At 32.6% G+C, this 13902-nt stretch overlaps 1 protein-coding gene across 2 annotated transcripts in view; it reads left to right on the top strand.

Annotated features, from left to right (window-relative positions):
* The first annotated feature begins 11840 nt into the window (after nucleotides 1-11840).
* LOC143202183 (uncharacterized) overlaps nucleotides 11841-13902 on the top strand; it is a 28034-nt gene continuing 25972 nt past the window's right edge. For both annotated transcript variants that reach the window (XM_076413480.1, XM_076413479.1), the window contains exon 1: nucleotides 11841-12016. In XM_076413480.1, the coding sequence (XP_076269595.1) occupies nucleotides 11898-12016 (119 nt within the window). In that variant the 5' untranslated portion in view covers nucleotides 11841-11897. The remainder of the gene's footprint in view (nucleotides 12017-13902) is intronic.

Here is a 13902-nt window from a genome sequence, read left to right as displayed (position 1 = left end):
GGATGGACTGGGATTAATGCCGAGGACCGCGATTCGGAGCCCACGTTAAACTGTAGGTCCAGTCCAGATAAACCTTTATTTGGTAAAAAGAAGACTTTAACATATTAAAAAAAAATAAAAGAAAGCTGTACAAAAAACAAAGTTGTTGTCTATTAATTATTATAGTTTGATATCATTTTTAATAAGTATTTTTCTTTGACAAAGCCATTGTGAATCTACCCCTAATTTCGGGCGACAACACGCCCTCAACTTTGCAGTAACAAAACAATATGGGTATTTGAAGAGCAACGTCATAATACATTGAAAAGGGTCACATAGATGGAACAACGGTCTATGTTGAGAAACAAGTTTAATTCATCAATCAGCTCGGGATGGGTGAAATGAGTTATAAACCCCGTCGCAGAGAAATTATGTAGGATAAGCAGGAATTTGGTCCATTATATATGAGGTGAACAGTATTTTTAATTAACGCGATACAGACGCAAGATTCCGGATCATTTCAACCATTTTAATTATTAAATTAATGAGGTCAACGTTACAGCGTTTCATTGGACGTGATTGTGAACATTTAACAAAGATATGCTGTTGAAAAAAATTATAGTTACGTAAATATATCTAAAAAAACTTACTAGGTAATTCATTGAATTCATTTAATTCATTGAATAATTCATTCATAACACTGCTGACTGATCAAAAACTTTTCTTTTTATTACTTATTATAACAATTTAGCAAATTAAATGAGCTATTTGTTGTTTTTATTAGCGCTGGGGACTATCAACTGAAAACAGTCGAAACAGTCGACAGTCGCAAAACAGTCTATAGTCAAAAAACTAGCAAAATTAGTAATTACTGTGTTCAGTTAAGTGCACGGTTTGACTGTTGTGTTAAATTCGTGATGTCAGTCGAAGATTTACGAATCCTTTACTGTATAAATAGTGAGAGATGAAAGGACGGAGATAATTAATTGGAACAGTTAATTTTATAAGTATTTATATTTTCCAACGGTTGTGTAAACGAGACGAAGACATACATATTCCTTCACGTACTAGCTTTAAAAAATAAAAATGAAACATATATCTAATCATAGACAAAAAGACAGAAAAAAACATACATTTCTCATGTTTCTTCAACAAAATCTAAAATTCTCATTTCTATATTTCTGACTCACCGCATAATATACAAAACGACATTAACGCTTTAAACTTTTTTGTATCATGGAAATGTGTGTTTGATGCCGGAAGAGTAACGAATATCAGAAAGTTCTGTAATTAACTTTTGCTGTAGTCCTATTCGAATTCGAAATGAAATTTCCGACGAGGCAAACAAAATTATTATTTGAAAATACTTTTTCAATAATGGGCTTTATTCGAAATACTTTCATTTAAATTTAAATGCGTTCTTTTTTTGTTTTAATATTTGTTAGGTACGTTATTTAATTTCAAATTTTCAAATTATAGTGAATTTTAAATATTCTTTTAATTAAAACTGTACCATATATGAATATACATATACATATATATATATATATATATATATATATATATATATATTATTACATATTGTAAGCAATTATCAGATGTTTTGGTACAGATGTTCCATTGTAAATTATAAAGACAGTGTATGAATCTATTCTGCAAAGAATTGTGCCTCTTTTGAAAGCAAATGGTGACTCAACACCAATGATATTCATATTGTTTAGTTCATTCCCTGTATATCATCAAATATCAACTAAATAAAGCGTAAAAATATTTATTGTGTTCAGTAAATATTCATCTTATAAAAGAAACACGATGATCAAATTAAAGTTTCTTTTCGAAGTAACACAACAAAAATTAAAAGTCCAAAACTCCAAAACTAATATCTTAAATTTCTTGTCTGGCCCAAACTATAGCGAACAAAAAAAAACCGCCATCATTCAGAAGTTGCCACTTAGGAAACACTAATGAGAGATCATTTTAAAGCGAAATTATATTATTTATCGTCGGCCCATTCTCCGCTTACAGTCATTCTCTCGTTTTTCATTTTAATTTTGCCACATTAGACATTTTATTTTCTTGAAATATCGCGGCAATGGAGAGATTTTTACGACTCGTAATTGTGTGATATATTCGCTCTTTATTTCTCATTTTTCTTTATCTCATTTTTTCCGTATTAAGTGGTTTAAAAAACATATTGTTATTTACATTACAAATCTTACATAGATCTAATACAATATTTACCTATATTAACAGAAAACTAATACAACTAATACAAATCAACAAGCAACAATGCTAGTGTACGGAATGGACAAAATCCAAAAGAACGAAAGGGATACAAATTCCTTTAAAAGGAATTAATCAAAAATATCATTGAAAATTGGATCAATATTGAATTATCTACACTCACCTAACAACTGTAGGTACTTACTTCACACATATTTAACATATAATGAAAAGGGATCGACTATAACATACAAAATAACAAGCCAATTCAACATTCCGTAAAGTTAGCAAGAAATGGTGTACTGGCTGATAGAATCAGCATAAAAATATCACTGTTGATCTTCATCAATGTCCTCATCATCAACTCACATATTCTCAAACAAAGAAGGCTGTCGGTGCCGCAGGATTTTAAAAATATTTGCGAAATCTCTACTCGCCTACAGATGTCCTAGATTCGGACAATTAACTCCTATTTTTCAAATCGCTTTCAATGATCTTGATCCATGACTGTGAAGGAATCACCTTTCATTCAACAGACATATCTAAAGCATTTCAATCTGCGTCGCTGAGTTTGTTTCTCAAATGTGCACTGATTGCCCTTCTTAAATATTCACACATTGCCTAGGTATCGCATTTGAACGACTTCAAACTTGCAGATGTCAGACCATCTTACAGAACAGTGCCCAGGGCTCTGAGCCATACAGAAAAATTGACAGCGTTCGAAAGAGGAGATTTTTATTATTGAACGAACATTTCCTGTCATCTTAAAGAAGCAAAAGCTCCTACTATTTGACCCATTCAACTTATTACTTCAGTGATAGATGTTTGATAGATAGGGAGTTCTTCTCCTTTGTTACTGATTCCAAGGTTGCTTTAACTGGATCCTGTTAAAATTCACAATAGTAGACCATCCATAATTTGTCAATATTCTGGACATTTCTTCATTGATCTTCAAGCCATATATCTCCGCAATATGAATTATGATGAATTTTAGAGCTGAATATAGCATCATGTTAAAAAGCAGCAAGACTTTCATAAATCATTTGACACTTTCACAAAACTAAAGGAACCATCCTAAGATGTCTGGAGAAGTTTAATAATTTTAAGGGAGCAGCTTCCAAAGGTGTCTCAAGTAAGGTAAATCAAAGTAAAAAAGTAATCCAAATCTCAGCAAAAATCTATAAAAATAATGTCATCAGAATAATTTAAATGAAGTACCATTACAGAAAGTATCAGCTATAGCTAATAAACAGACCCAAGGTCATCAGACGTCGCTTCTTGTGATAAATTCCTTTCGGAGCTTCTTCAGTTCTAAAGCAGGTATATATATATATGAACGATGTTTACATTTTTATTTTCGAAAAAAGAAAAATTCAGCGCAGGTTCGTCGAAAAATGTGTGATATTTACTGCGATTAGTATTTTTAAGTGATTACCGATGTCATAATTGGTTTTCTTATTTCCGTTCCGGACATGTAACAGTGGATTTCACAATTTCTGGAATTGTTTTCGGAATAAGACGAAATGTTCTCCATTAATTGAAAAAAAATTAAATGAGCAATATTAGAGTATTTTGGGGAGATATAAAGCACCATTTTTAGATATACGTTATTTATATATACAGGAACACTGATTTATTACATTATAAATCCAATTTTGAATAAAATTTGAGATGACATGCTCTGATGACATTGAGGGAAAAAAATGTTAATTACAAAAAGGGACGGGAAATTGTTGTAACATAAGATACGTTAAACATTTAGCTACATTTTCCTAAAATAATGAAAGCTGAAGGACGCTGAATATGCTATAGCAATACAGCAACAAGATAACACGCAGGAAATCAGAAGATTGAAACGAATCAAACCACACGAATTTATACAATGTATAAGTATTTTTCCTATCCTTAACTTAAGTACTTTAGTTTTATTTTAATTTGATAAATACATACTGACGTATTAATCCCGTACTCGCCCTGCTTGTGTATTACTGCAAGTACAACGGAACAGAAGTAATAAATTAATTTGTAAATCAATGTTATACTAAATATATCTAATGTAAGATGTAATTTATTTCAAAAAACTATATAAAGCTAAATTCCACATGAATTAACAGTAACAAAAAATTTAGTTCATGAATTCAATATTTCTTTGAATCAAAAACATCAAATAACCGGTCAATTGAAAAGTCCCCGGCCTAACACATAGATGGAGCTACTAGAATTAAATCCATATATATTTTTATTTAGCACTAACCCTCAAAAGATAAATTTAACAGCTGTCGGATCATTAGTTTGTGAATTATAGCATTTTGAGTTAAGGAACTTTTGTTATTGAGAAAAAAATGGATAAAAAGGAATTTCGCGTGTCGGTAAAATATTACCTTTTAAAGGTAAATATACAAATGAAGCAAAAGCCGAGTTTTCGGACACTGCCCCAGGAAAATCAACCATCAAGGATTGGTATGCTAAATTTAGACGTGGTGAAATGAGCACCGAAAACGGTGAACGCAGTGTACGCCAACAACGACGAGTTAATGATTCGGAGCAGTGTTTGAAGATGGTCAAGCGTAATAAATCCGAGTTTTTGCGTGGATGTATGACAATGGATGAAACATGGCTCCATCATGTCACTCCGAATCGACAGTCATCCGAGTGGACTGCACGCGATGAACCCGCTCCAAAGCGTGGGAAAACGAAACAGTCGACTGGAAAGTTTATGGCTTCTGTCTTTTGGGATACGCATGAAATAATTTTGATTGACTACCTTGGAAAAGAAAGACCATCAACAGCGACAACTATATAGCGCTATTGACCATTTGAAGGACGACATCGCCGACAAACGGCCGCATTTCAAGAAAAAGAAAGTGTTGCTTCACCAAGACAATGCACCGTGTCACAAGTCAGTGAAAAAGATGGCAAAAATCCATGAACTGGGCTTCGAATTGCTTCCTCATCCACCGTATTCTCCAGATCTGGCCCCCAACTATTTCCTGTTCTCAGATCTCAAAAGAATGCTCGCTGGGAAGAAATTTTCGTCGAATGAAGAGGTGATCAGCGAAACTGAGGCCTATTTTGAAGCAAAGGACAAATCGTACTACAAAAATAATATCGAAAAGTTGGAGAGTCGCTATAATCAGTTTATCACCCTTGAGGGAAATTATATTATATAAAAAAAGTAATTTTTCCAAAAAAATGTGTTTTACTATGGTAGGCCGTGGACTTTTCAACTGACCTCTTACTAAATATGTCTAATGTAAGATGTAATTTAAAAATATATATATATAGGGCTAGATTCCACATGAATTGACAGTAAAAAAATGATTAGTTAATGGATTCAATATTTCTTTTAACCAAAAACATCAAATAAATAGTAATTTCTTATAAACTCAGATATAAAGAAACAATAATAAAAATTTTAATAAATATCCGGAAAATTCAATACCAATTTCCGTTCTTCTTCGTTTCGCGCCTAAAAAATAGGCAAAATACAGAGACAATCAAAACAGATTTCGAAAAGGAAAAAAAAGAGAGAGCTTTATCTTTTTCTGTAATGCCTTCGGAGCCACCCCAATTACCCATATTTTTTATGACAAAAACAATCCTGCCCGATATATCCGACCTTTCAAAAAAATTAATCGTTATGAAACAGTGAAGGGATTTTTCGTTTAAACCGGATTTTTTGGCTTTACGTTCCTCTGTCTCGAAATTGGATTTAGGACAAGTCGTTTGCAGAAATAAATCTAGTTGACACAAGTACAACAGAACGAATAACATTCCGAAACAAGTGCTTAATGTACAGCATTATTTATTCAGTTCTCCATTACAACATTTCAACAACGTTCGATAATGTTTTAAGTAGTTTTAACTGTTGTAAAATGAAGGATTTAACATGTTTGTAACATCTATTTTTATTTGTTAACGGAAAAAACCTTATAGTTTCTTTCATTTCATTTAAGTATTTTAAAACTCATGAATTGAAAACGTTCATTTAAAATATAATTCTTTGAAACTAGTTAGTTAGAAAAAGTTACAAGTTAAAATTACAACTATTAATTTTCATTGCAATTGAAATATATAAGAAAAATCCGCACAATATATTTTATTCAAAGTATTGTCGAGCGATGGCCGTTACTTTTTCCCATCTTTCAGACAATTTACGGATTCCATCTCAAAAGAACGATGTATCTTTTGAGACTATCCACTAATCGATCCATTTTGTGGTAACTGTATAAGTAGTGAAGCGCTGCTCAGACAGATTATATGTCGGAGGAAGTAGTAATCAGATGGAACAAGGTCTGGAGTATACAATGGATGGCATAGCACTTACTATTTTAATGTTTCCAAGTATATTTTCGCCGGTTTTGCAACATGCGGTTGAACGTTTCACACGCTAAAGAATAATATTATTCACCTATTGAAATCGATGGAGAATGGTTAGTGTAAGCATCATACAGCATTCTATCATGTTCAAAAAAGTTGCCGAAAATAGGGTTTACTCACACACTCGACAAAAGTACTCGATACAAATTCAAACATTCGTGGTTGATTCAGTCTGTCATTGAAGCTTCAACATGAAGTTGGTTACGAATGTACCCAATGCGATTTAATACATTTGTTGAAAATATTTAAAATTAATTTATAGGCCTGGCAGTTTTATTTTAGTTTAGTAAAATTCCTGTACCTCTTATATATTTATGATGTTTTTTCTTACGCGAAAACAGTCATGTAGATATTATAATTCTTTAAAACTAAAGTTCTTCGGTTGAATAACGTAAAAAAAAAGACTTTAAAATATAACAAAATAAATACAACCATCACCCATTTGTTTGTTAGTAACTAGTTGTTAATAAGATGGGAAATATGTTAATTTTCTGAGAAAAAAACAGTATATATTTAAATGTATTCAAATGCTCTACGTATATAATTCTATACATAGTAGGTAAAAATAATGCTGTCACGTACCAAACACTTCTTGAAAGAAATAAGACGTCTTGGTTTTTTATTTTCTGTACACTCGATTACATTTCTTGAGACGAATATCTATTATAACGAACTAATTTTGATTATAAATTAGTTTACTACTAGTCTTTACGTCCAGCACACAGAAAACAAGTGCACCATAAAAATTAAATAAAACAATCAAATACCCTCCCAACATAACATAACAATTCAAACAATCCAATAATATGGAACGAAAAGGTGAAACATTTCCTCAAAATAGCCTATAAAATTAAATATCTATCTGTCTGTGATGGTAGTCTACTATTCTAATAAGTTATTTAACTGTTTGAGCTTGACATTCGGTGTTTTGATATTTTCAAATTCATGAAAGACAACGAAAATACAATGGCGGTTCAAATATGATCGAGACAAACACTCTGGCACGTTTATTTACTATTGAAAAAATTACAAAAATTTAAAGATTTTTTAGGTATTTCCCCTCACTAGTTACGTATTTTGTACATCTTTCCGAAAGTTTTTTGATGGCGGTATCGAAGAATTCCTTAGACAACTCGGACAGCTATGCGCGCACGAACTTCTCTATCTCGTCGTCGGTGTTGAATCTTTGACCTCCGAGGGCTTCTTTCAGTGGCTCACACATGTGGTAGTCGCAGGGTGATAAATCCGGCTGTTGGGGGGGGGGGCTGTGTTCCAGTACCAAAACTATGCCACACTGTTCTTAAATAACCCAGCTATCACATACTCAAGCCACGACCTTCAAAACATACATGCACGCCATCTACAGCGTTTGTCTCCGTTATATTTGAACCACCCTCGTACTATTGGAGAGACTGTTTAGGAAAATACTATTTGAAATGAAGTCGTACCCCTAACAAACACACGAGAAACTAACATAACATAACATAAAAACATATTGCCAATTTTTTCGGTTGTTATTCGGAATAATAAAAACATATTCATATGTATATTGTAATATACGTCAATTGTGGCCTTTATAGACCTTCTTATGTATAATTTATTTCATATACAGATCGGCAAATGGTTTTACAAACAATAAAGGCACCGCACCGTGTCCAGAACGAGCAGAGAAATAACATAACCAAACAAAAACGACCCTGGCACGGTGCACATATAGCCCACGAAGAAACCGATAAAAAAGGCAATACACACAAAGGAGTTTCCTGCTTTAAAAGCTGTGTTCTTTCGAGTCGCGCCTCATTTGATTTTTTATTGGTCTCGGGCGATAGTAGAAAATTGAAAATAAAGGGCACGTTCAGACACGCAAAACGAAATAAAACCAGTTTCCGGTTATGTTGGCTTCCGTATTACATTACAGTCAGTATTAGCAACTATTTCGATAAGGCGTTTTCAACAAGGGCGGGTCGATGTTGAAATAGAATGAGGAATAAATATTGGAGGAAATTGTGTAAGGCCCATTATGGCATTATATTATCCTATAAATCAATGTTAAAGAATTTACAAAATGTAGTGTTAATGTTTATTAAATTGCATTGGATACGTTTGTAAACAACTTTATGTCGAACCCTCACTAGCAGGTTTCACTTTTCAGTATTTGTCATTTTGTCGAAGTGTGAACAAAACATTTTCCAGAATTTACACTATTTGAAGCTGAGATTTTGAAAGCACTACTCGATGACTACTCCATGTAAGAGTCAAGAAGAATATGCAGAATTGTTAACATTAACACAAAAAAAACATTTCCAATCACTTGAAAGATAGATAAATTGTCCATAAGCTTGAACACATTGTGTGTGCATTGAATCCAAGGAACATTGAACAAAATTGGAGGTTTTTGCATCATATTGTGATGAATAGTGGCTCCATTACGCTAATTCAAAGTGAACAAAATCATTGGGACCACCTGGTTATACATCAACATCAGCGGCAAAACCAAATATCCATGGCTCCACAGGCTCTGTTTTTGATGTGGAATGAATTATCTGTATTTGATGTGGTATATTATGAGCTGCTAAAACCTAGTGAAACCGTCAATGGGGATTACTACAGACTACATTTGATGCGTTTGGGCCGAGCACTGCACGAATAATGGTCGGAAAAACATGAGCAAAGACCCAACATTGTTATTCTTCAACATGAACTCTCGACCACATGTTCCAAAACCAGTACTAACCTACTTGAAAACATCAAATTACCCAATAATATCTTTAATAATATCTTTAAAAATAGTGTATAGGACCATGTGAGGAATACAAAAACATAATGCAAGTGTCTGTCACAGTTCTTTCACTTTCACATAGATCCGACAAGTCGAATTTTCAATGATTTTATTGCACACATAGGTCTGAATTTAACGTTGGGGAAATGAGTGACTGAATGATTCAATTCTTTATTATCTATAGTGTATCCAACAAACAATGAACACACGTCATTAAAATGCATGAGGTAAAAACGTCCCAAGGTTTCCGCATCAACTTTTGGAATTTTGGTTGATTTTGGCTTTGTTATATAATAACATGCTAATGAAAATAAATTAATGAAATAAAAATAATGTCATCAAATGTAATGTATTTTATATATTGTTATATAATTAATATATTGTTACTAGTCGTTTCCGTCTAACTTACAATTTGTCTTGATACTAACTTAAATCTAGGTATATAACTAGGAGGACCCATCGGCCATAACTCAGTCTCTGGTGTAATAATGTTTATACATGTCACTGCTGAATTTTTTAATATATGCACCTCACTACACAACACTACACAAGATCAGATGGTTTGATTCTTTTGAGTCTGTGGCCTGTTCTGGTGGTATCCAAAAGTTGCAATATTTCAATATTAGTATGAGAATGGAGTCTTTCCTCATGCCCCCTTGCAATTATCTTGATTTCTTGACTGACTGTGGGTATCTGAAGGTCTAGATGTAAGTAATCAGTCCTATAGTAATCGGGTGCACCCACAATATCTCTCAATACTTTGTTCTGAAAAATTTGTATTTTATTAATGTTACTCTTTGCAGAACATCCCCATAATTGAACTCCGTATGTTCATATAGGTTTCAATATTTGCTTATATAATAACAATTTATTATGTACTGATAATTGTGATTTTCTTCCAATTAGCCAGTACAATTTCCTATATTTCAATTCCAGTTCTTTTCTTTTCTTCTTTATATGTTCCTTCCAGCGAAGTTTTGCATCGAGATTCATTCCGAGATATTTAGCGTTGTTGCTATATGGTATGATAATGTTATTTAATGTTATTGGTGCTTGTACGGTCTGTTTATAAGTGAACTGCACATGTACATATTTATTTTCATTAATTCTTATTTTCCAAGCTTGTGTCCTATTATTTATATTGTCACTTGCCTGTTTTACCTAATTTACTCGAGGCTTCTTCACTATTGTCTCCGATAGCTATCATCCCAGTATCATCAGCAAATGTAGCCATCGTGATATTTTCTATTTGTGGTATATCACAAGTGTAAAGTAGATAAAGCATTGGTCCCAGTACACTTCCTTGTGGTACACCTGCTTTAGCTTCTTTTATTGTAGAGTAAGCTTCTTCTTGCTTGACTCTAAACATTCTGGTTGTAATGTATGATTTTAATAGTTCAGTGTGTTGTTTTGGTAGCATTTTCTGTAGTTTATGAACAAGGCCTTCATGCCAAACCCTATCGAAGGCTTGTGCTACATCTAAGAATATAGTTGAGCATACTTTTTGACTTTCGTAGGCTTTTACAATAACATCTGTTATTCTGTGGACCTGGCCAATTGTTGAGTGTTTGTTAATAAACCCAAATTGGTGTGTTGGTATTAGGTTTTTCGTTTGGTGTCTTCCCAGGTTTTGGGATCATTATAGTTTAGGTCGAGTTTATCTATAGAGAATCCCAAACCAGCATACTACTGCCAAATACTGTCATATTCCAAGATGATAATACACACATCCAAAAAGGTTGAGTCTTAATTTGAGGGACATCAGTATATCATTAAATATCTTGCCTGACGAATATAATCGTCAGACCTCAACATAATTGAACCGTTATGGGGAGTTTCAGATCAGATAGTGAGGGGCGGATTTTCAACTTCAACGTCATTGAAACAATTCACAATTCACGGATGTTTCGATACAATAATGATACCAGAATGGGACGATGTTCCAGTAAAAAGTATTCAGACACTCTACGAATCTATTCCGCGAAGAATTGCAGATATTTTAAAAGCAAATGATGACTCAACATCTTATTAATAAATAAATATTGCTTATATGTGATGTGTTCATAGTATTTTGTCCATCTCTAGTATACAACATTAAGCGAGCCCTAAAGAACAAATAATAATCTAACCAGACAAAGCCCGAGCTATACGTCAGACGGATCAAAGCTTCCTTACATATTCGATTTCAGAATTCAGTAAAAATATAAAATGTTATGCTATAAATTTAAATTACCCGACGGTAGCACCAATATAACCCAATCCCGAAATATAAAAGTCAACCCTCGCATTACATAAAATCAAAACACTAGCGGTCGTCTCGGCTTACCTTGACTATAACTATGGTTATAGTTATTATTTAATCGAAACTATGTTCAATAATATAAACAGAAAATAACGAACGTATGGCCCAGTTAAAGCAATTTTTGCTGATGCACACTATTTCCGACGCCTAATTCAAACATAGAGCGGTGCAGGTACCTCGCCAATTCAGTGCAAATTAAAATGTGTTAAAAATCACACCTGGGAATATCCGAAAATGTACGGAAAATTTTCGCTGTTAATCCTCGTTCTGTATTTCTCTGCGTACTGCAAATGCGGCCTAATCGACCCGGTTAATGAACGGATTGTCGAACCGGAAGCTCATCTGGCTGAAACGTAAGTAGTTGTCATATTTTAATTAGTTTGCCGCAAATTATTTCCAGAGTTAATTTTAAAGAAAATATAATTAATGAAAAGAAGTTTGTTTTTGCGCGAGATGTAATTGTTGAACCTTCTGTCTAATAAAAATGTTAACCAGACCAACCCAAACGCAGACAGTTTAAAATAAACGTTGGAAGCTATCGAATGAAAACAACTGTTTAGTAATTTTTATTATTATTATTCTTTTAACATTCCACAATCTGCTCAATGAGCAATAAGTATTTGATGATATTTATTTTACACAATGACATGTAGCAGATCGCTTCAATAGGTGATCTTCTGTACAAACTTATAAACTAGTATTATACTTAATTTAATTACTATTCTATATAATTCTAAAAGCTGTTTTATGAGTCTACTAATCAGGTCGGATGGTGGTAAGCCTTTTTAACCGACTTCGAAAAAGGAGGAGTTTTTATGTTCGCCTGTATATATTTTTTTAATATATGTTCGCCGATTTCTCCGTGAATTATGGACCGATTTTCAAAATTCTTATTTTATTCGAAACAGTACACTTCTGAGGTGGTTCCATTAGAACCAAGTTAACATTAAAAAGAGAAAAATAAAATATTTTCTCACTAAAAAAGAACTCACTAAAAATTAAAAAATAATCAAACTTAGATTTCTAACACAAGAAAGATCATTTTAATATAATATGTGTACATAATAATCATTGAAATAACTAAATAAAAATTATCTTTATTATTATTTAATTAATACATTGTTACTAGTCGTTTCCGTCTAACCTACAATTTGTCTTTATGCTAACTTAAATCTAGGTATATAACTAGGAGGACCATAATATATTTGTATATATAACTATATATATAACTGTATAATATATAACTAACTCAGTCTCTGGTGAAATAATGTTTATACATGTCACTGCTGTACTTACGTACTGTACGTATTATATGCACGTCAGTACACAATACTACACAAGATCAGATGGTTTGATTCTTTTGAGTCTGTGTCCTGTTGTGGTGGTATCCAAAAGTTGCAATATTTCAATATTCGTATGAGAACAGAGTCTTTCCTCATGCCTCCTTGCAATTCTCTTGATTTCTTAACTGACTGTGGGTATCTGAAGGTATCGATGTAGGTAATCAGTCTTATAGTATTTGGGTGCACCCACAATAGCTCTCAGGACTTTGTTCTGAAAAATTTGTATTTTATTTATATTATTCTTTGCAGAACATCCCCATAACTGAACTCCGTATGTCCATATAGGTTTCAATATTTGCTTATATAATAGCAATTTATTATGTACTGATTATTGTGATTTTCTTCCAGTTAGACAGTATATTTTCCGATATTTCAATTCCAGTTCTTTTCTTTTCTTCTTTATATGTTCATTTATATGTTTCCTTTATCTTTTCGCATTTTTTTCGTAATTTAGGTTTTTCATCATTTTCTTCGCTTCTTTTGGATAATTAAGAGATTTACTCAAGATTTAATTGTTCACTTGTCTTGAGGGGTACATTTAGTTGAATTCGTTTGTTCAATTCTTCAGCAAATCCTTCCCAGTCTGTTCTGTTTTCTTATTATATTTTCGCTCAACGTCAGAATCACTGGCGTATAATCTGAATCAAAATTTTCTTCGACTTTTATATAGTTGGATGTTATGTTTCTCACTATGAAGAAATCTAACAGGTCTGGGGTTAAATAAAAATAACCAAAATTGTTATTTAACTTATGTACTACATGTATTTTATATTCTACTATATATACTCAATTTAGCTTAATATCTACCTAAACCTATTTACCTATTTACAATATTATTTTAACTACTACCAACTAATCACTTTGAAGTCGGTGCCGAGCCCATCGGGTACACTTAC

This window comes from Rhynchophorus ferrugineus, unplaced genomic scaffold, assembly GCF_030347505.1.
Source record: "Rhynchophorus ferrugineus isolate W39M unplaced genomic scaffold, kcgeb_rfMv2 rfM9, whole genome shotgun sequence".
Classification (NCBI taxonomy): Eukaryota; Metazoa; Arthropoda; class Insecta; order Coleoptera; family Curculionidae; genus Rhynchophorus; species Rhynchophorus ferrugineus.
Note: the sequence above shows the minus strand (reverse complement) of the source record. Positions and strands in the feature narration are given on the sequence as shown.